The 24,013-nt window shown below is 42.6% G+C and overlaps 1 protein-coding gene across 4 annotated transcripts in view; it reads right to left on the bottom strand.

Annotated features, from left to right (window-relative positions):
- Positions 1 to 13,574, bottom strand: part of GRIA1 (glutamate ionotropic receptor AMPA type subunit 1) — a 410,043-nt gene extending 396,469 nt beyond the window's left edge. For all 4 annotated transcript variants that reach the window (XM_077468352.1, XM_077468351.1, XM_077468354.1 and 1 more), the window contains exon 1: positions 12,949 to 13,574. In XM_077468352.1, coding sequence (XP_077324478.1) covers positions 12,949 to 13,039 — 91 coding nt within the window. In that variant the 5' untranslated portion in view covers positions 13,040 to 13,574. The remainder of the gene's footprint in view (positions 1 to 12,948) is intronic.
- Positions 13,575 to 24,013: the final 10,439 nt, after the last annotated feature.

The following is a 24,013-nucleotide window of genomic DNA, read 5'->3' as shown; positions in this document are numbered from 1 at the left end:
ACCCTTGAAATAGTTATCCGGTCTCAGGGAACCCCTGCTAAAAATTAGAAATATACAACTCATGAAACATTAGTGTGATGGTCAGTGGGAAGAATGGTCCTTACATGTGTGGTCATTGGGAAGAATTACCTCGTTACAGATAGCTAAAAAGATCAATGGTGTCAGTGGAAACTTATCTGAGAGGCAGAAATTGCCCAATGCTGAAGGAACCCCTAGCAACCTCTGGAGGAAACCTAGGTTTCCATGGAACCCTGGTTGAGAATCACTGCTCCATAAGATGTACTCAACACATTATCCAAAGTGTCCTTGGTGTCATGTTCACCTAGGATCCTACCTGCACATGTTTTGGGACTGTCCAAGCATTGTAAAATTCTGGCCGGATGTTTTTGAACTAATTAACCTTACGGTGCAGATGTCCCTTCCAGCTTCCCTGGAGTTGGCTCTTCTGGGCATTCATGAGGACGAGCAGCGTTCTAATCATACCAAATTGCTAATTTCCTATCTACTATATTATGCAAAAAAAGAAATCCTCCTTAAATGGACCTCTTCGACCCCCCAGCGGTGTCCTCCTGGGAAGCAGTGGTGGATGCTGTCTTGCCTATGCATAAACTTACTTATATCAATCAAGGCAGTTCCTGGAAATATGATAACGTTTGGTCACCTTGGACCTCGGGCTAAGATGCGTTTAACTATTTCCATCTCTCACCCTAGCCCTTTTCTCCCTCCTTTCTCTTTTACTCTCATTCATTCCCTTTCTCCCCCTCATCTTTCCTTTTTTGCTCTCTTCTTGCCTGCCTCAAATGTTACTTTTGTTTTTGGTAACAGGTGTTCTTCTTTGTCTCATACGTTAATACGCTAGTGTTGAGAGTCATTGCCCTGTATGCTAGTGTATGTGGAATACATTCCATTGCATTGTATAGTTGGGTCTTACTGTCTTATTATTACTTGTCTGTTATGTATGACAGCTTCTCTTATTTATGAGACTATCTCTCCTGTATTGTTTTGTTGCTCAATAAAGCACTCCTGATTTGTTAAAAAAAAAAAGAAGGGGGTGTATCATGTAGTTACATACTCTATATAGCCTAACTTGTGGACACCTGACCATCACACCTACATATATGACATAAAGTATGTGGGCATCCCTCCAAATGATTAAGTTTATGTGTTTTCAGTGAAAGGTTCTGTTAATGCTGAAGCATACGAAGACATTTAAGACAATTGAGCACTTACAGACCTTTTCTGTTGTAGTATGACTGTGTACCTGTGCACAAAGCCAGCTTCATAAAGACTTTGTTTGATGAGTTTGGTGTAGAGCTTTAGTGGCCTGTCTAGAGCCCTGACCTCAACTCTACTGAACATCTTTGAGATGAATTGGATCGCCAGTTGCAGGATAGGTCTTCTTGTTCAATATCAGTACTTGACCTTATGCTATTTTGGTTGATTAAATACAAATTCCCAGTTAAACTGAAAAATCTTACGGAAAACCTTTCCAGGAGAGTGAGGGTTGCTATGTTCATGGTTTTGGAATGGGATGTCCAACAAGCTCGTTTAGCAATATGACGGTCCAGTGTCTACAAATGTTTGGCCATATAGTGTTATGTTCTAAAAGACAGATATCTGTCAAGCTCAACCCCCCTCAAATAAAAAATAAATAAATTTGGCTTCCTTTGATCCCTAAACACACAGCTGATCCAGAAGAAGGCAAAAAAAAAGTGTGGCCCAACATGGAAAAAACATCCTGCCCGATCGCTAAAGACAATCACGTACTCCTTAAAGCAATATTCTACAAAGATATGTTTTTAGTATGTTAATAGCCGTTATATTTTTTGCATTTAGTAACATATGCAGTCCTTTATTGAAGCAATCTATTGAGTTGATCGTAAAGTGCGCAACATTCCACAGAGTTAACTATATGGACCACATTCAAGGAAATCATATCCCTGTTAATTGAATGTCCCTTTTTTTAATATCATCATTGTTTGTCTAACTGAATAGGGTCCAACCTATATTTCCTACATGCTAGACCAGTTGTCTTGTGTCACCTTTTTCCTCTACCCCTACACTAACTACTTCTAGAATCCTGACAGTATTTCCTCACAAGTTATGTGACTTTTTTTATTTTTCATAAAAAAGTCATGATTTAATTCAACTCCTTGTACAGTTAATATTTATTTTTGTGGATCTGTATTCAGTAGGTTTTTCTGAGCTGAACATGGAAGAACAATTTTGTATTCAGATCTTCAGATTATCAGTGGCTATGCAGAGCATCTAAAGAGTCACACATGCAGATTTAATGGGGTGGGGGGGGGGGAGCTGCCGACCTGCATGACTATATAGGAAAAACAATACAGCTGTGGTGACGGTCAGAAGCCTAAGGCAGTATTGTTCCTTCAACCACAGGTTGAAGGAAAGAACATGGCTTGATTCCCCCATCGACACAGTCAATGTTGATGTGGGAATCCCTTCTGCTGTGCTATTGTATTCTTACAGTGGGAGGTTTCCCAGCTGTCAGAATACAATGATCACTGCTTGCGGCTACAGCCACTGGCAGGGATCATACGAAAAAGAAGAAAAACACAGCCTGATTGTACTGAATGCCTCTGTAGAACCAGCTTGCTCATGCAAAGTTTGAAATTTGGCTGATTTCTTATGAACCAACTGAATTTTGATCCATCTATGGCTGGTTTTAGAGTAAACCCCATTGATGAGAAAGATGCATGGTTCCCTAAAAGAACACAGTGGAAATATCTACAAACTAATGAAAGATACAAATGCCATTAAACATAGCTATTTGTGTACATTCAGTGAACCATTTTTACTGCTCTTTAGTTCTTTTGCAAATTACAAATGTTCATCATATGTTAAAGCTTTAGTGACATACCCAAGCAAGGAATTCCAAAGACTTATGAGTAGACAAACTTCTATTTTTCCTATTGCTCTGAGGCCATAGATAAACTAGCAAGACTAGATAATCTGTTTTGATTATTCTAGATGACTAGAGAATTAACAGATCTCCATAATAAATATCTATCTATCTTTAAGATGTTGTGGATCACCAAACTCCACATTTGTTCCTTATCCTGTATGTTTCTTTAGCTAAAAGTATATCTTAGTCTCTGTTAACAGGACATCTGTGCTTTGGTCATATGTAGCAAACTGCTACTGGTTACTGTTATGCCGACCCTACCAACTGCCTACCTTCATTTACCTGCCTCACACTCCCTCACTGCTCTGGAGTTGTAGTAGAATGAAGGGAACTATGTGCTGCCAGTGGAGCCACTACTAAAGCTATCCTATTGTTTTGCCGTGAGTGACGAAAGCTCAGGTTAAGGTCCCTCTTACATCACCCTTCTCACTGACTTTGCATCTGATTGCCACCCTGTTCTAGTATCCCCTATTTAATTTAAACAAAGCATTTATACTTCTGAGCAGTGGTGGAACTTTCATGATCGCAGCAGCCGTACTTATGTCTGGGCCCTGCCGTTCCGCCCCTGTGGGGGGCCCCAAGACCCAGCATCTCCCCCTGCACCTCTGGCTTTCAGTTTGGGATGCAGTGGGGGAAGTAGGGATCGGCAGCTCTATGGTGTCCGCGGGGCTAGTAGTTCTCCTCCCGTGTGTATACAGTGGAGAGGGGAGGGACCTCTGACCTGGACACATATCAGTTTCACGCTTCAGTGTACAAGTGAGTCAACTCTCTGCTTGTACACTGTTGCTGATAGCTGCTCGGGTCAGAGGCTCCTCCCCTCTCCACTGTATAAACTTGGGAGGAGAACTACAAGCCCCAGGGAGATAGTGTGGTCCACAGGCACCATAGAGCTGGCGATCGCTCCCTCCTGCCTCCCCCTGTGCTGGGAGGTGCACAGACAGTGGAGACCAGCCAGGTACATGGGAACCTCTGGAAGGGGGAGTGGCTATCTGGGGATCCTAATGTAAGGGGAACCCTGATGTAAGGAGAGCTCTCTGGGGACCCTGATGTAAGGGGGGGGGGCTCTCTGGGGACCCTGATGTAAGGAAGGGGCCCTCTGGGGAACCCGATGCAAGGGGGGCTCTCTGGGGACCCTGATGTAAGAGGGGGGCTCTTTGGAGACCCTGATATATGGGGGGCTCTCTGGTGTCCCTGATGTAAGGGAGGGGCTCTCTGGGGACCTTGATATATGGGGGCACTGTCTGGGGACCCTGATATCTGGGGGATGACTCTCTGGGGACCCTGATATAAGGGGAGGCTCTCTGGGGGCCCTGATGTAAGGAGGGGGCTCTCTGGACACCCTGATGCAAGGGGTGCTCTCTGGGGACCCTGATGTAAGGAGGGGACTCTCTGGAGACCCTGATGTAAGGAGGGTGTTCTCTGGGGACCCTGATGTAAGGGGGTGCTCTCGGAGGACCCTTATGTAAGAGAGTACTCTCTTGAGACCCTAATGTAAGGAGGGGGCTCTCTGGGGACCCTGATGTAAGGGGGGCTTTCTGGGGACCCTGATGTAAGAGGGGGCTCTCTGGGGACTCTGATGTAAGAAGGGGGCTCTCTGGAGACCCTGATGTAAGGGGGGCTCTCTGGGGACCCTAATATAAGGAAGGGGCTCTCTGGAGACCCTGATGTAATGAGGGGGCTCTGGGGACCCTGATGTAAGGGGGAGGCTCTTTGGGGACCCTGATGTAAGGAAAGGCTCTCTAGGGACCCTGATGTAAAGGGGGGCTCTCTGGGGACCCTGATATAAGGGGAGGCTCTTTTGGGATCCTGATGTAAGGGGGCTCTCTGAGAACCCTGATGTAAGGGGAGGCTCTCTGGGGACCCTGATGTAAGGGGGGGCTCTCTGGGGACCCTGATGCAATGAGGGGGGCTCTGGGGACCCTGATGTAAGGGGGGCTCTCTGAGAACCCTGATGTAAGGGGAGGCTCCCTGGGGACCCTAAGGTAAGGGGGGGCTCTCTGGGGACCCTGATGCAACGAGGGGGGCTATCTGAGAACCCTGATGTAAGGGGAGGCTCTCTGGGAACCCTGATGTAAGGGGGGGCTCTCTGGGGACCCTGATGTAAAGGGGGCTCTCTGAGAAACCTGATGTAAGGGGAGGCTCTCTGGGGACCCTGATGTAAGGGGAGGCTCTCTGGGGACCCTAATGCAATGAGGGGGGCTCTAGGGACCCTGATGTAAGTGGGGGATCTCTGGGGACCCTGATGTAAGGGGGATCTACACTCAGATATGTAAAGATGTTTTATATAAATAAATACAAACACACACACATGTATATTGTATACGTGTATGCCCGCCCAAGCGTATGACTTTCTTTACTTGCTACACTGCTATGGGCCCTAGCCCGAGATCTTTTGTAGACCTAGCAATGCCCCTGGTGGGGGCCCTTCATGGTTTCTTGTACCAGGGCCCTGAAGATTCTAGTTACATCTCTGCTTCTGGGGAATGTCCTCTCATTTCTTGTCCTTGGAACAACCTTCTTATCAAGCAGAAAGTGAAATAATCTCTCCAACAGAACCTCAGAGGTTAGTAATAGGGGTCTAATCCAGCTTTTTCAATGTTTTTTTTCTCAGTTGTAGCAACCTTTAAAGTATGAAAAATCTTGAGGCAGCCCAGTCTAAAATTTAAAAAAACATAAATGTTACTGATCAATGGGAAACCTGAGCCAGAGCCAGCTGCCTTGATGAAATGAACTTCACATCAGAAGCCCCCCCCCCATAACATCAGAGGTCTCCCCATTATAGCAGAGTGATCCCCCTATAAATTAGAGGCCCCCACTACACATTTGAGCCCCCCTTCCCCAAAGAGTCCCCCAGTCAAAGACTTCTTTCATGACATCAGAAGCCCCCCATAACATCAGAGGTATCCCCATTATAGCAGAGTGAGCCCCCTATAAATTAGAGGCCCCCACTACACATTTGAGCCCCCCTTCCCCAAAGAGTCCCCCAGTCAAAGACTTCTTTCATCACATCAGAAGCCCCCCTTAACATCAGAGGTATGCCCATTATAGCAGAGTGAGCCCCCTATAAATTAGAGGCCCCCACTACACATTTGAGCCCCCCTTCCCCAAAGAGTCAAAGACTTCTCTCATTACATCAGAATCCCCTTGTTACAGGGCCTTCCAATCATGAAGTTCCCCCATAATTCCATCATAGAACCCACCCTACTAATCACACAATCCCCCCCATCAAAGAGCCCTCAATCTCTCTGTCAACCCTATCATAGAACCTTAAATCACAGAGCTCCAAATGAAAGAGCCCCTCAACCACACAGTCACCACTCTTATCAGAACCCTACCTTTTGGCTCCAGCGGCACAGCAAAAGACAGGAGGTAGATGAGGTTGGAAAGAGGCAGACTTCTGTCTTATTGTGAATGCTGGGGGTAGTCCTACATACAGTCTGCCCTAGATTAACAACAAGTGTTGTCTTGGTGTGACCGGGCTAGCCACCAACACCAAAGCAATAATTAATTCCATGCATCCTGCCCTAGAACATCATTAGTTGTTATGGTGCTGGCAGCCAGCCCATTCGCACCATGGCAACTCATGTCACTCATCCAGGTCAGAGTGTGTTCTGCGCTTGCACAACTTTGGGGGAATCCAAACAGTTCTATTATTTTTCCACTCTATCCAAAACAAAAGAAAGTTTTGCATATATTGTAGATACACTTTAAGTGATCATAGATAAGGTTAAAAGCCAGCCTTAATTTAAATAATTTAGGATAACTGGTGTTTGCTTTACACATTTAATCTTTTTAAGTCATTAGGCTGGATAGTTCGCACGATTGGCTCTCTACTAGTGTTACCCAGGAAAGCAATGTCCTAACTACTAAAAACAAAGCAACACAGTAAGATGAAGTCCCTTCTCCACCATCATCATTGATGAAATCGTGCATGTTGTGTGGCACCATACATAGTCCCGAGAGGGTTAAATGGAAGCCATAGTGTTGTACTCTTCACCCATTTGCTGCTCATTGCCCTCAGTGACAGTACGTTTTATAGCACAGGGTAAGAAAGTGACCCATACTATCTAGCATATGACCCCAGCAGATCTATCTATCTAATTTAACTACCTATCAGGAACATAATCTGTGTAGTGCTTTGCAGTACTGACTGAGGTCCTGGGCCCAGTTCCAACTTGTTATATTTTGTGTTCCTCCAATATTTCTGAGGGATTTCTTCTGGTGTCCCATTTTTCTCTCATAATTTAGATTTACACTGGTTAGATAATTAGTTTTTACTCAAAGTAGCCCTAGAATAAATGTGTACATCACTAACTTATTTATATCTTCACAAAAAAATTGACACATCCAGGAAAATTAAAAAAAAAAAAAAATCAACATACAATTCAGGAAATGCCTTACTGTCAGATTCCGAAACAGAATATTTTTCACTAGCAATAGAAAAAAAGCGAGTGATTTTCTTTCCCAATCGTTGACTGGAAACATGAAATAATGCATGAGGCAGTATGCCACAGGGCATCTGTATGTCTCCTCTACTGCGGACATGCTTCTACACTGGAAACACAAATTACTTTCTCCACCAAAGCCAAGCTCGATAATGCGTCTTATCAACACGTTTCTTTTACACACAGAACCAAGCTAAACTGAAGGTGGAAAAGGGAAAAAGAGTGAGCCGACTGCTGGAATTATTCAGAACACTAATATCCATTTGTAGGGTAATGGTACTGGTGGCAATCGCTCACTCTTATGAACTTATTGGGTCATTCACCAGCCCGGCAATTTTTGAAGCGAGGTAAGGTCTAGATTAAAGGATAAACTCTGCCCGAAAGTCACTTAAATAATTGAAGGGGTAGAGAAGTATAAGTCAGATAGGCAGTATAATAGGGTTACACAGGGTGTATCAACCCTTTAGGGCTTGTTCAGACCTATGAGTTTTCCCAAGCACATTTAAAATTTGTGTACACGTTCAACAATGAAACACTTTAGTGTTGGTGACGTGACTCCCATGGTATGCCTCTAAACCCCAGCATGATATTGCTTTACAAAGTGTGCATTGATAGAAGTACACTTAGGGTGCATTAAAACTGATTTGAGATTACATCACTGACATCCTTCCTATGCAATTGCCCTATGCTGGAATACAGAACTCAACACCTCCCTTCCCTCTTCTCCATACCATAAGGATTCCTTGGTATCCAGAAGAAGAATAACAGCAGAGTGCATGGGGGGCTGTTTCAGGTACATTTGTAGCATTCGGTCCCTCACATCTGGAAATTGTGTTGTCGAGGGACCTGGATTGAGTATACCTTGCCTCCCCAGGTAATAAAAATAAAAATCCTTGTAGTATGAGTTAGAGGGAGGTGGGTTCATAACTTTCCTGAAGTAGGGCTTTAGGATTTAAGTTCAGCAGGGGCAGAGTTGTCAACTCAAATGGAAAATTATGAGCTCATTGGATTTCTGGCAGGATCAAAAGGTATTTTTCTGTACTTACAGTTTTTGTAAAGAGATGCAACATAAGCTTGTCATGGTTGCATTGACTGTAAACTATATCCATGTGAATCTGAACATTACAGATAAGCCTGGAGAATGAACATACCTTTATCAACCCAGCACCCTCTAAGCAACTACAACTCCCAACTTGCTTTAAGATGTAATTCCCCAATAGTGAGAGAACAGTCAATTCCTCACATCTTGACAAATACGAATAATACATCTCCTTTTTGGCATCTGGTTTCCAAGATATTGCTGAAAGCCATAGTCATTTATTGTAAAATAATAACAATGACAAGAATACTTGTGTTCCTATCAGAAATATCATACTAAAGAGGAACACTGACAATTTAATGACGCATTGAATACCAATGAATTGTAAGGAAATGTAAGTTAATTATCCAACATAGCATTGTTGGCTATGACTTTAAATGATTTTTTATTGACCAAAAAAATAAAAACAGTTTAAAAAATCTTAAAGTCTTAAATTTTAGATTTTAGAAAACAGATACCAAAACTAAAAACTGTCTTTTTTTGCTTTCAGGATTGATTGTATATTCTTTCTCCTTACTTTGTGATTCTTTTTTAGCAAGTGCCTTTTAGGAAAATTCGGAAGTCACAGCGTCCAATCAGAGGTCATCCTTCAGTAATCTGATTTCAGTAATAACTCAGATTGGTTACTAACAGTAGCTGGAATTTGCATATCAGCTTACATCTTCATGCTCCATTATTGAAATAGCTAATACGAAGGTAGATATGAAAAGCTACTCTCTGGATTATTTATTGAAGACAAGGAGCAATGATGATCTGCAAAACGCCTTCTTTTTCAGATCAGCAAAACAAGATTGCTGATTGGCTGCTGTCATTTCCTGCATAGTACCTTTGCATTACTGAATAAGCCCAGATGCTGGGAGTCCATAGAATAAAAATAAAAAGTTTTAAAGAATGCTAAAAAATAAAATGTTTGTCTTTTTACGTGTGTATGTCTTTAGGTATATTTATATTTTTCGGTGATGATGTGCAAAATACCTTCTTTCTCAGGTCAAAAAAATACGATTGCTGATTGGCTGCTGACATTTCCTGCATACCACCATTACATTACTGATTAAACCCAGATGCTGGGAGTCCAATAAATAAAAATAAAAAGTTTTAAAAAATGGTGAAAAAGAAAAGATTTGTCTCTTTACTTGTGTACGTCTTTAGGTATATTTATATTTTTCGGTGCTATTGGGTTCATGGAAGAAGGGTAGGGCCAACAGCAAAGAAAATGTACCAAACAATCAATGTTCTGTAGTTGGATGAGGGTAAGGTTAATTTTGATTGGCTGTTATGTGTTACTGCGCTTTGAACATCCTTCGATAAGAAACCCGTATCTGGCTTTCCCACCAGAATCGGTCCGTTAAATCCTAAAAGGATTACCTAGAGACTTCCTGTAAGGTTCTGGCAAAAAGAGAAATTTGCTTTCCCAGAGCTATGCTCAGATATCGCTCACAGGTGGCTGGAAGGAAAAACCCCTTAAGATGGGAAGCCAGCGTAGACAATGAGCTTGATGCAGTGTGACTGGCAGAGGATAGAGAAAGCTGGAGGACTGCAGTGTGGCTAATACAAGAACAAAAATTCCAGCAAAAAATAAAGCAATAATACTTTTCACCATTGCTCTACCACCTTGGAAAATAAATACGACATCTTAAATGAAGGGGGTTATTGTACCCCCCCCCCCCCAACCCAAAGTGTAATATTGTTTTTTACTCTCACAATTTAACTCCTGGTGAGACAATATTGCCTATCTGAAAGACCTGATGCCAAGCTGAAGGAGCTTGCTGTGCAAGTGTACAGGTTCACCATGCTGCTTACTAATTGAGAGGTCGTGGCTTAGCATTGTCAGCTATAAACAGGAAGTGCTATTACTGGCAAGATCTCCAGGTAAAAAAATTGCAACAGATTTGCAAAAAATTATTTCCTTAAGAAAACTGAATACAGTTACTACGCAAGATGGCAAACATACTGACAATTCACACACATATATATATATATATATATATATATATATATATATATATATATATATATATAGTATATATAGTATATGCATACACTTTAATAGACAAATATATCATATTTTTTAAATTCTTAAAAATGAAAATGTAATGCAGTCCATCTGGGGAAGAAAAAAACTGCAGTTCCCTAACTGGATAAAATAACATATTTCTGATAAAATATCTCTGTGTCCAATTTTAAGTGACCCTATAAAATAAAATTCACTCAGAGCGCTGCCATTTTGAATAATTATCTCTGGTTTTCAGGCACTGAACAGCAACAAACTGACTTCTTATGGCTTCCTGTTACAGATGAATACTTGGCAATGACAACATAAATGAAAAAAAATTATGCATGTAGATATTGTTTAAAACACAATCACAGTTTCAATTTAAATGTATTTATTTGATTGATAAACAAGATAAAGTATATTGTACCCTTTTCAGTACTGAAAACTGTTGGAATTGGGTTCCAAATACAGGACAGGACGCACAGAAGCAACAATTTGCTGCCAACTGCCAACGTGGCGCACTCAGTTCCCATGCAATTGTTTAAATGCAATGCACATGGATCGTAGACCCTACATTGACAGAAAGCTTGACCATGAGACACCAGGTCTAACAACTGATAATGAAAACACATTATCCAAACCAATAGCAAAATGTAAATACAAGCAATTCTGTTATGGAAAACCAGGAACTCCAAATTGCTAGTATAGAAAACTGCGTTTTTCACTGAGACAAACATCTCGTAATGGCTACAATGAATTTTGTCTAGGCCTTTTGACACAATAACGAGTTAACATGTAACACTGTAAAGGGGCCCTTCATATTAAATGCAGATAGTGCTGTTAGTAACATAAGAGAAGTATTATATTCCTATTAAGTCTTAGTGCATACAAAATATTACGCAAAAGGCTTAGTATGAAGAAGATACCGCTGTATGCTTAATACATTACTCAACAGCATACAGCAATGTTCCTAAGTAATATGATGTAATAATGTACATAGGTAATAATACATGTAAGTGATAATATGTGATATTGATTTGCTCATATGCACAAACGCATTGATGTATGCATACGTATACACATACATACATATACTTATGTGTATCAATTATTAAAGCAGATGCATATGTGAGCATGTTTCATTCCCCGTGCAGCACAGATCTATACTGTAACATTTACAGCATGAAAAGATTGCACATATTTGTGCTCCTATCTCGGCAAATGTCACACAGGCACATCTTGGCTAGAGGTATAGATCACATCTGTGTACATTCAATTAATTCTCCTCTTTCACTAGAGACAGGTCAGTGTCTCCCAGGGGTATCAAAGGGGAACTGATAAATGAGAACAAAGGCTGTCACTTCCACCTATCCTTATATAATGGTGGTGAATGAGTGACCCTATTGACAAGGATCTACAGCTGCTGAGCATCGCCGAGCCTGGAACAGCTAACGCCTCCCCAACCTCAGCATCTAATGGGTTAATGATGCATGGCAAGTGGGGGTGGGAGGGAGAGAGTCGTTGATTAAGGAGCTTGAAATTCCACAATAATAATGCTTTATTCAAATGTAATAGAATTTAAAGGTTCAGGGGAGAATGGATGTACTTGCACAGAGCGGAGTGGAGTCAGGTAGGAATGTGCTCTGTGAAGGGAGGGGAGTAAAGGTATGAGATGTTGACACATTAGGATAAACAGAACAGGAACTGATTGCTCATAACTGAGACATTTGGGTTTATCCCACTATGCAGGGCAAAGAGCAATAACGATGTGCAAAGTGAAATTGCCCACCAATCAGAAATTGCCCACCAATCAGAAATTCCCCTTCACCGATGTTACCGCAGTCAACTAAAACGCCATTGGTTGCTATGGGTTACTGCACTGTGTACAATATGGTTGCTTTCAACACTGCGTTAACGCTTTAAGGAGCAGCTAAGCAACTGGGGTGGAACTGCATGTCCCAGCTGGTACAGCAGGCTAATTCTTGTAGTTCCACTCCAACTGGAGAGCCACATGTTGCCCCACTGGCCTAGGTCACTGAAACTTTGTAACATGCTGGAAGGAGTGCATCACCCCAGACACAATGCATGACAGTCTTTGAGCCATCATCTCACATTTGTAAAATCTCCAAGTGCCTGTGGCCCTTGTCAATTTTCATGGAACCCCTTTAAACCTGTGACATGAAGCATTAAAAGCCAGTAACCCTTTGGCTGCCAAAATTGCTCCCCCTCCCCCTCATGAATAAATAAAAAAATGCTTCAGGTACTTACCAATCTGAGTAATGTTTTGAAAATTAGGGCAATTGACCCCAAGCAACTCACATTTGTAATATCTCCTAGTGCCTGTGGCCCTTCACAATTTCCAAAGAACCCCTTTAAACCCATATAATGGAGCATTATAAGCCAGTAACCCTTTAGCTGTGAAAGTCGCTCCCCCTTCCCCTCAATAAAAAAAAAAAAAAAAAAAAAACAGGCTTCAGGTACTTACCGATCTGAATAATGTTTGGAAAATTGGGGAAATTGACCCCAAGCACTGCCCCTATAAAGCTGGTGCAGAAGAAGGCAAAAATGTACTGCATATTTCCTTTTGCATTGGCGGAGAAGAAAGATGAGCCCTACTTCCCAAGCAAAGATTCTTTGTTGCTGCTTGTCTGGAGGATGGAAAGCTCCTCTCGAAGTCTCTGAATGAGCACCCCCCCTGGCCTTCCAAGCTGTACTGAGGCTCCGAGCTGTGGATGCAGCAAGCACACAGGAATAGCTGTTGATGCTGTTATGTGTTTTTTTTTTTTTGGTGTCTCTCTCCTTGGTGCTGAAAACAAGCTTTGCTCTCTGTTCCAGGTCTTCCCAGTGATTCTGCGCTTCCCTTGCTAATCTGTGCCTCTTCCTTTCTCCATCCAGTGCTTAAAATGCTGCCTTAACATCAACTGACAGAAGGATTAACTGAACAGTGAGAGAAAGAGAGAGGGTCCTCCTCATTCACCCAGACACACACTAGAACATACATTACACTCTCTCTGTCTCTCTACACTCCATCATGCTAATGTGCCTTTATTACTGTAGCCAAGCAACTGCCTCACATTCCCCAGCCCCTCTCTCCATCCTTCTGATAGGAGCCAATGTACTGTAGCTGAGGGTAATCTCTGCATCCTTCTGTCCCTAATACACCCCCACACCCTCCTGGAGTGTTAACAATATGGGCACCCCTCCTCCCTTTGGTGTCATGGTGTCACATAATATTCCCTCCCTATATAAAAGTGTATGGTCTAGCCTACCTGAGCTTTTTCCACCCTGGATTTCTAAATATACGTACCCCCTTGATACATTGGTTTCCTCGATACAACATTTTTCAGCACTGAGAACTCAAAGATGGAGATGTTTCTGGCAGAGTTTTGACATCAAAAAAAAAAAAAAAGTAAAAAAAAAAAGCATAAGGTCTCAAACTCTAACCCCCTAACCTATCTATTAAACATGCCCTAACACTTAAACCCCTGTCACCCAATTCATAACCCCTACAATCAGCCATTCCTTAACATGTCACCCCAAAAACCTAACCGAGTGTTTCCCAACTCCAGTCCTCAAGGCGTCCCAACAGGTCATGTTTTCAGGATTTCCCTCAGATGAAATGGATGTGGTAATTACTAAGGCAGTGAAACTGATCAAATCACCTGTGCAAACTAATGGAAATCCTGAAAACATGACCTGTTGGGGTGCCTTGAAGACTGGAGTTGAGAAACACTGACCTAACCTATAACTTTTAACCTTTATTTTAAAACATTGCTTAACACTAAACCTGCTGAAATTTAACCCTACACTTGAACTTTAATGATAACCATAATCTAAATGAACCCTTCAAGTAACCCCTAAAATTCACTCGGAGCACTGCTATTTTGAATGATTATCTCTGGTTTTCAAGCACTGAACAGCAACAAACTGACTTCTTATGGCTTCCTGTTACAGATGAATACTTGACAACAACAGCATAAATTTAAAAAAAAAAAATGTGACGTAGATATTGTTTGAGACACAGTCACAGTTTCAATGTAAATGTATTTATTTGAATGATAAACAAGATAAAGTATATTGTACATTTTTCAGTACTGAAAACTGTTGGAATTGGGTTCCAAATACAGGACAGGACGCACAGAAGCAACAATTTGCTTAATTGCCAACGTGGCGCACTCAGTTCCCATGCAATTGTTTAAATGCGGGTCAACTTTTGAAGATTCAGGGAAAACAAACAATCACCCTTGCAGTGGGACTACCCCAGCAATTCAAGAGTTAAGTGCTAATTTATACCTAGGGCACAAGTTTAAAAGATTTTTACTGACTCCTTCACTTCTGTAGGGTTCCCTCCATGCTATAAGGCCACCCCCCACAACCTGTACTCTATGGTGTTCCAGCAGTTGCAGGCATCTTGACATAATCAAGTACAATGCAGGTTTAATAGCCCTGCATTGTATGGGAGAATGCCGAGAAACCGTCTACAGGACCGCAGCCCAGAACAACAGAAAGAAGAGTCGTATACTGACTTCTGGGGGAGAGAGGGATTATTTTAGGTAAGTAAAATCATTTTAACTGGCAACTCCTGCAGTGAGGGGGAGCCCACTGCAATGGATGTTTTTTTTCATTGAGTTCAGCTTTAATCTCTTCACCAGTTTTGCCTTATTGGTAGCAATACGCCATGGTTTTGCAACAGTGCCTAAATCCTGCTGACTGAAACCAACTTTTCTGTTCCTGGGTATAGGACAGGAGTTTTCTATAGAGAGGCCAGCAGAGCTAACTGCCCAAGGAACAGAGGCAACAGAAACACAGTGTAAAAAAATATATATTATAATATAAATTGTTAGAAACATGGAGCTGCAATTATCCAACACCTAACCTACTTCCTCATAGTGGGTTTGGGACTAATATGATGCAAACCCTATACCTGACACCCTTACAAACATTTAAGGGTTTTTTTTTTTTTTTTGCCACATCAGTGAACACGTTCGGGGAGCCCCAAATCAACTTATACGTTCATCGTAGCCCCGAGTCTATTCAACATCATAGTAGCGTTTATCTTGTATCTCTGTGTGGGATATTTTTATTTTTTTTTTTCATTTATCTCCTTCCTTTGATCATTCTTATACAGCAAAAAAAGGAAAACATTTACCCACCCTACCTCCCAATCACCCCCCTGGTCTCTCCTCTAAGCACATGAACCACCTCTTCAATCCACCGTTTCGGTCATCCTTACGACGAATCTTGGGGTTTGTTGGTATTTTTCCCAAGCTTCCCATCTCTTTCTTAATCCCGTCTCCCCTGGTTCTCCACTATACTTTAGGTACTTTAGCCTTTAGCTCCTTATTGCAGTACTTGGTTCATAAAAAGCTTAAATGTTCCCATTTAAGCTTTTTCTGAACCAAGTACTGCAAGGGGGAGACTGTACAAGTTTGGTCACCAAGAGTTACCCATAATCATTCACTTTGCTTTGAATTCTGATGGGTTGCTAGAAGTGAAACACCTGGTACTTTGAGCTTTGCTCCTGTGTGGTTTTATTGAATAAGTACCAATATATACAACAAAGCTGATACATATTCGTAGATAGGAGGGGCCCCTTAGGAGCAGGGAACTGGATTATTGGAACTTTTTGTTGGTTCAGTACCAAGGGTATCAAAACCAAAACAACAAACTTAATATATTGCAGCTTAGAGGATCTAATTTAGAATACTGTGTCCAGTTCTTGAAACCTCATTTGCAAAAAGATACTGATAGCTATGTCCATTGACACAGAGAGCAGGACTCGGCCCGACTCCCGTGTCACTGGATTTGATTGACAGCAGCGGGAGCCAATGGCTGCTGCTATCAATCTATCCAATGAGGACCCGAAACAGCAGCTAGACTGCTGGGCTAGTTCTCGTCACTGGAAAAATTGGGTTCAAATAAGCATTGCATAGAAGAGGAAAACCTCAAACAGCCATAAACAATCTGACACCAGCAGATATAGAAGACTGGAAGCAGGATGGATAACACTCTCCACACTCGATCCCCGTTTTCACAATGTTGAATCCATGTACATATTTTGGCCCATGTAATAAAATTAAATGTTCCTCATAGTGCAGTAAGCTTTATAAAATGCTGTATTAGTAAGAAAACACTATATTGCACTCACATGCACTCACAACGTTGTTAAAATGGGGATCGAGTGTGGAGAGTGTTATCCATCCTGCTTCCAGTCTGCTATATCTGCTGGTGTCCGATCATTTATTGCTGCTTGAAGTTGTCCTCTTCTATGCAATGCTTATTTGATGCCTGTAATAATGGTCCAAAGAGGAGGGTAAGAGGTAGTGTGTCTGGGTGCTGGTGGTGGCGAGTTTCTTCTTTACGTTTTTCTGCTGTATTCTATGGCCCTTACCATTATTACTTTCAATCGATGATCAATCTATGGACATTTCTTAGTGCTGCACCTATTTTATATAGTTAGATTGCATAGTGTATGGTCAGCTTTAGCTGGTTGGTTTAGAAATCCAAGGGTTTCCTGGGTATGGTCTATAAAAGGTTTTTTTAGGCTATGATACATTTTAATCACACCTCCACTATCAGGAAGAGGGATTCAAGATACAGTTCACCCAAAAGCAGTGATTTATTGTGTAAGTAAGGTCAGGGTTTCCTGAGCTGAGAGTTTGATTACTCCCACCTGCCTCTGAAAAGAAGTTTCCAGAGCAAAGGGTGAAAAATTCAAATGATCAGTTGAACATTTATCATGACCAACTGATCTCTGTAAGGAGACACCCAGATGGTGGCTGGGGAGGTGATAAAGGTGCAGAAGGCCAGAGCAGAGTGTTCTTTCCTCTCCAGGAGGGTTCCAGTTCCTGTGGGGCTGCTGCCCCTGGGAGAGAGTTAGTGAGGCAGAGATTGCAATTTTGGCCTCAGCAGGAGCTTGGCTGAGGGCCTGCAAAAGATAGCTAGGATTATTTGCTGCGGGACACTATTCTGAAATCAAGATCTGGAGAAAGATCTTTTGTTTCCCTCATTGAGGAGCTGCCTATGGATGCTGAGTGGCAGACAGCTCCTGGGACACTGTGAGTAAAGATCTTGTGTGGAATTTATAGCTGTGTGAGCGCTATAAGAAAATTAAGCGCCAGAATTAGCTTTGTGGACTACTGCTGCAGGATCCTACATATGCTGGTCATTCCCTGTTACCTCCAAAAAAAAGAAGATTAGACAGAGAAGTTTGTCCTCCTATTGTTGCTACTGATCATTTTGGAGTATCCTGTGAGCCTAAAAACCCTCTACTGTTGAAGTTCTTCTGCAATAAATACTGTGAAGACATCCCCTAGACTGAGCCTTAATTGTCAGTGTGTGTAAGACTGTGTTTATGTGAATGGCAACCTCTGTACTGTTTAGGTGAACCTAGGCATATTCTCAGTGGCCCCTTTTCATGGGTAAACGCTACAGGTTTATTCAGGTGCCTTATATATCACATGTATTTTGGATGCATATCAGGGAACTGGAGAAAGTGCAGAAGAAGGGCAGCAAAAATAATAAGAGACATGGAGGAGCTCAGCTACGAGGAAAGATTAAGGGGGAAGAGGCAATAAAGGGCAAATATGATCACCATGTATAAATACATAAGTGGTCCATACAGTGAACTGGGTGTTGAGTTATTCACTTTCAGGTCATTACAGAGGGCAAGGGGGCAATCTTTACATCTGGAGGAAAAGAGATTTCTCAAAATTTAGAATAGACTCCCTTAAGAACTGGCTCTGGCCAGCTCATTCCATTTTTTTTTTAGGAGCTGGATGCAATTTTAAATGCATAACATTCAATTGAGTAGTACTATATAGTATATAGGTAACAATTCCAAGGATAGTTAATTCAGGGAATATCCGATTGCCTCCTGGGGGATCAGGAAGGGAATTTTTTTCCACCGCTTTATTATAGTATATACTCGAGTATAGGCGACCCGAATATAAGCCGAGGCAACTAATATTACCACAAAAAACTGGGAAAACGTATTGACTTGAGTATACGCCTAAGGTGGGAAAATGCAGCAGCTATTGGGTAAACAATGCCCATCTGCGGCCTCACTGTGCCCATTTGCATCCTCACTCTGCCCATTTGCAGCCTCATTGTGCTCATCTGCAGCCTCACTGTGCCCATTTGCAGCCTCATTGTGCTCATCTGCAGTCGTACCTTTGATTACTAAAACAGTGGGTGTCTCCCGCTGTGTTATGCAGTCTGTTCGACCGTCCATTGTAACAAAACCCTGCCTCCTCCTTGTCCGTGATAGACGGAACACTGATACAGCTTCCCAACAGTATCAAGTGTTCCATCTATCACGGACAAGGAGGAGGCAGGGCTTTGTTACAATGGACGGCCAAACAGACTGCATAACACAGCGGGAGACACCTGCTGTTTTAGTAATCAAAGGTACGGCTGCTCTACGGTTCACTCGAGTATAAGCCGAAGGGGGGGGGGGTTCAGCCTAAAAAATGGGCTGAAAAACTCAGCTTATACTCGAGTATATACGGTAGGTTTTTGTCCACTTTCTTCTTTTGGATCAACTGTGGGTATAGGAGGTTTTTTATTAGTTTGGTTCCTTTTTTTCTATTGGTTGAACTAGATGGACTTGTTTCTTTTTTCAACCTAACTATGTAACAGTCTTAGGTGCCCTAAATATTACAAGGGAGTCTCATTCCTTAATTGTTCTTTTAGTTTATATAATGTAGAATTTTAGGTGACAATCCCATGTCTGGTAGAGAAATCTCATCAATGAAATATAAAAAAAACAATGGGTGTTTGCAGTGATAAATGTGCACAGTTCATTGCATCTATTGCTGAGATCCCTGCAACATTTCATAATGAGTAATGATTTGTGTTTACATCGCTATTATTCCTTGATTGAAATCTATTTACTATAATGCGTGCTATATGCCTATGTGCATTAATATTGAACATGTGTGTTTTATGTATCTGTCTATTGATTCCCTCTTGATTTTGGAATGCATTACGAAGAGTGCAGCACAGTCCAATAACAGATCTGTGGATATTTGTGATAGATAGCCTTGTTTATCCTATTTAGTGTACACCACCACTCTGTAAATGACTGTCTGGAGTGTGCCCGTCTCTGCGTCTGTTTCACTAAGCATTCAGAGATGTGTTGACTAGTACTACTACCCATCATATGAAATGCTTACTTGATTATACACTTCAAGGGTTGTGCACCTCTGACTCAAGCTCTGTGTTTCTAAAAGGGACAGCTGAAATCTGTTTATACGACAAACTATTGATATTTTATTTATTGCAAACACAAGATGACTGTTTTTTTTCCTGATTTTTTTTTTTTAACGCAATCGACTTTATATTTCTTTTTATTTATTAATGGACTATTGATTGTAATTATATATATATATATATATATATATATATATATATATATATAATAGGATTTTTATATACAGCTTACCTGTAAAATCCTTTTCTTGAGAGTACATCACGGGACACAGGAGCTCATTACATAGTGGGTTATATAGGCACCTCTGGTGATTGGACACTGGTTAACCCCAATTAAGGAGAGTTCCTCCCCTATATAACCCCTCCCATATGGGAGGGACCTCAGTTGTGTAGCAAAGCAATAGGAAACCACTTAAAACCCAAGAGGGGCGGGAGCCCTGTGTCCCGTGATGTACTTTTAAGAAAGGGATTTTACAGGTAAGCTGTATATAAAAATCCTATTTTCTTGATCATAAATCACGGGACACAGGAGCTCATTACATAGTGGGATGTCCCAAAGCAATGCTCAGATTGAGGGGAGGGAGACACAGATCATAATTATAGACCGCCATGGGCCGGAGGACCTAAACTGCAGCCTGCAGTACACTGCGCCCGAATGCAAAATCCTCTTGCCCTCTGACATCCACCTGATAGAATCTGGTGAATGTGTGGACTGATGACCAAGTTGCAGCCTTACAGATCTGAGCCAAGGAGGCCTGGTGATATTTATACACTCGGACTCATTGTTCATACACTGGGTGTGTGTTTTGTGTAGAGTTTTTTCAGTACCTATATTATTATAGGCATATGTTATGTGACTTTATACCGCAAGGAATGAGTGATTTGCATTTATAATTCATATATGTATTTTGTTATTTATGATACAAGTGTACACTAATTTACGTGTAGAGGATACTAACTGTTCACGATTTTTCTATTGTTGCACAATTTGATGTTTATATGATTTAGCGCGGCTTAGTATTTTTCGTTTTGTTTTTCTGTATTTATGTGACACAGTTAAGCTGCAGTAAAACTTCTCTTATTCAATGGCATCACACATGATTGATTTTTACGTGTTACCTTAGCACAGTTTTTTCCCCTTTTTTTTCTGGTGATGCACTGACCAAGAGGCACTTACAGCCCTAGTAGAATGCGCCTTCACTTGAAAAGGAGGGATTTTCCCTTTAACACTATAGGCCTGAGAAATAGTCTGTCTTATCCACCTTGAGAAAGTGGATTTTGATGCCGCCTGGCCCTTCCTAGGGCCTTCCGGCAAAATAAATAAGCAATCAGTTTTCCTTATCTGAGCAGTTGCCTGAAGATAGATACTGATTGCCCTAACCACATCCAAAGAGTGCAAAGATTCTTCTTCTGCGGACTGTGGGTCCGAAAAAAAGGGTGGTAGGATTACATCTTGATTCAAATGGAATCCCGAAACCACCTTAGGTAGAAAGGACCTGTTGGGGCGCATGACCACCCGGTCCTTATGAATAATTAGATACGGCTCCTTGATGGAGAGACCTGCTAGTTCTGACACTCTTCTAGCCGTGGATATGGCTACCAAGAAAACCAATTTTTTGGTCAAAAGGACCAATGAAGCCAGATGCAAAGGTTCAAAAGGCTGCCCCTGCGAAGACGAGAGAACCAAATTCAGATCCCATGGGCATACCAGAGGTTTGACTGGCGGCCTTATCCGCATAGCCCCCTGGATGAAAGCCCGCACCAGGGAATGCGATGCAAGTGGCTTCTGAAAAAACACTGACAAGGCCGAAATCTGCACTTTGATAGTGCTTACGGCCAAATTTATTTCTAGGCCTGACTGGAGGAAGGCCAAGATCCTGCTAATGACATACTTTCTAGCCATTTCCTGAGTTCACACCAGGAAACATATGCCTTCAAGATTTTGTAGTAAATAAGCCTGGAGGCCGGCTTTCTGGCATTAACCAGAGTAGAAAGGACTGGCCCCGAAAAGCCCATGGTCTCTCAGAATGTGGATCTCAGCAGCCAAACCGTCAAATTCAGACTGTGTAAAGCAGGATGGTAAATCGGACCCTGTGAGAGCAGATCTGGCCGGAGAGGGAGGATCCATGGCCTGCCTACTACCAACTTCATGATCTCTGCATACCATGGTCGTCTGGGCCAAACCGGGGCTATCAAAAGGACCGATTTTGTCTCCCTTTTGACTCTTCCCAGGAACCGCAATAGAAGCGGACACGGGGGGAAGGCATAAATCAGATTGTACTGATCCCAGGGAACTGTCAGAGCATCTGACCCCTGAGCAAGTGTATCTCTTGTTCTTGACCCAAATTTGTCCAGTTTTCTGAACCTGTACGCAAACAGATGTACATCTGGAGTACCCCACCTGTGACATATGTCCAAAAACACGTCGGGGTGCAGAGTCCATTCTGCTGGGCACAACCGCTGGCGGCTCAAAAAATCCGCCTGCCAATTTTCCACTCCTGGAATGAAGACTGCAGAAAGGCATGGAACATGCTTTTCTGCCCAGACAAGTATGCAATTCACCTCTTTTTGCGCAACCAGACTCCTGGTACCGCCCTGGTGATTGATATAGGCCACTGCTGTGGCATTGTCGGACTGAACCCGAACAGGGAGACCCCGTAGTCTGGAAGACCACTTTATGAGAGCCATGTAAACTGCCCGGATCTCCAAGACATTTATGGGCAATAGCTTCTCGATCGCAGACCATCTCCCCTGCGAGCACGTCTCCTCTAACACTGCTCCCCAGCCTGTCAGGCTGGCATCTGTCGTAATAACCTTCCATGGAAGAGGAAGAAAAGTTTTGCCTTTCAGCAAATTCTCGGTTTGTAACCACCACACGAGACTCTTGCGTGTCCCTGGGGATAAACGCATAGGAAGATCCAAGGATTGGGGCTTCCTGTTCCAAGCCGCAAGGATGCATCTTTGCAGAGGCCTTGAGTGGAACTGGGCAAATGGAACGGCCTCGAAAGAGGCGACCATTTTCCCTAACAGTCTCATGCACAAGCGAACGGGGGAAGATCTCCTGCCCAGAATTAGGTGCACCAGATCCCCAATGACCAAGGCTTTTGGCCTTGGAAGAAACACCTTGCCCTGAGCGGTGTCGATAAACATACCCAGGTATTCCAACCTGGTAGCAGGTTGTAGGGACGACTTTTCTAGGTTTATAATCCAACCTAGGTGCTGCAGGTGTTCTAGTGTTCTGGAAACATTGAGGTTCGGGAACGCTACTGTTTTCTCCATGAGAAGCAAGTCGTCTAGATAAGCCATGACGGCTATACCCTGAGCTCTTAGGTTTGCCAAGAGAGGGTCCAGAATCTTTGTGAAGACTCGAGGGGCCGTAGCGAGCCCGAACGGCAAGGCCATAAATTGAAAATGGCGCCGCTCTACCGCGAACCTTAGATACTTTTGGTGTGCGGGAAAAATTGGCACATGGAGATATGCATCCTTGATGTCTATTGATGCCATAAATTCTCCCCCTTGCAGGGAGGAGACCACAGTGCGAATTGACTGCATTCGGAAGGACCGGATGTGTAAAAACCGGTTCAGATCCTTCAGATCCAGGATAGGTCTGACACTTCCATTCGGCTTTTGAACGGTGAAGAGATTCGAGTAAAACCCTGAACCCTGTTCTTTTGGGTCCACTTCTACTATCATCCCCTGGGATAGTAAATGATCTAAGGCCAGAAATAGCGGTTTTTGCTTTACTGGGTCCCTGGGGATCCTTGACCTTAGAAAGCTAGAAGGTGGAATCTCCTGAAACTCTAGCTTGTAGCCCAGAGATACCGAAGAGATCACCCACTTGTCCCGGATCTCTTCCCGCCAGGCTTCTGCAAACTGCCGAAGCCTTCCCCCCACTCGGCCGAGCGGGGGCGCCCCTTCACAAGGAAGCTTTTGGGCTCTGCTTGGCAGGCTTTCGCCCCAAGTCTTTTTCTGCCCCTGGGCTCGGCCCTGAACCTTTCCTGTAGAGGAGGGTTGAGAAGACCGTCGCCACTGCTTAGAGCTTGATGCTTGAGAATGCCTAAATGATGGACGTTTGCTTCTTTTGACTGGAAGGAGAGTAGATTTACCCCCTGAAATTTTTTGGTCGAATTTGTCGAATTCTTCTCCAAACAAACGTTCCCCTTTAAACGGGAACCCAATCAAATGCTTCTTGCATGATAGCTCGGCTGCCCAATTCTTTAGCCACAGGGCCCTTCGCATGTGTACCAACAGGAGAAACAAACGAGATGCCTGTTGGACAGAGTCCAAAATCGCATCAATCATAAAACACAGAATTTGAGGTATTTCTGCATAATTCT

The sequence above is a fragment of the Lithobates pipiens genome, unplaced genomic scaffold (assembly GCF_037356315.1).
Source record: "Lithobates pipiens isolate NorthernLeopardFrog02 unplaced genomic scaffold, aLitPip1_a1.2 Scaffold_8, whole genome shotgun sequence".
NCBI lineage: Eukaryota > Metazoa > Chordata > Amphibia > Anura > Ranidae > Lithobates > Lithobates pipiens.
Note: the sequence above shows the minus strand (reverse complement) of the source record. Positions and strands in the feature narration are given on the sequence as shown.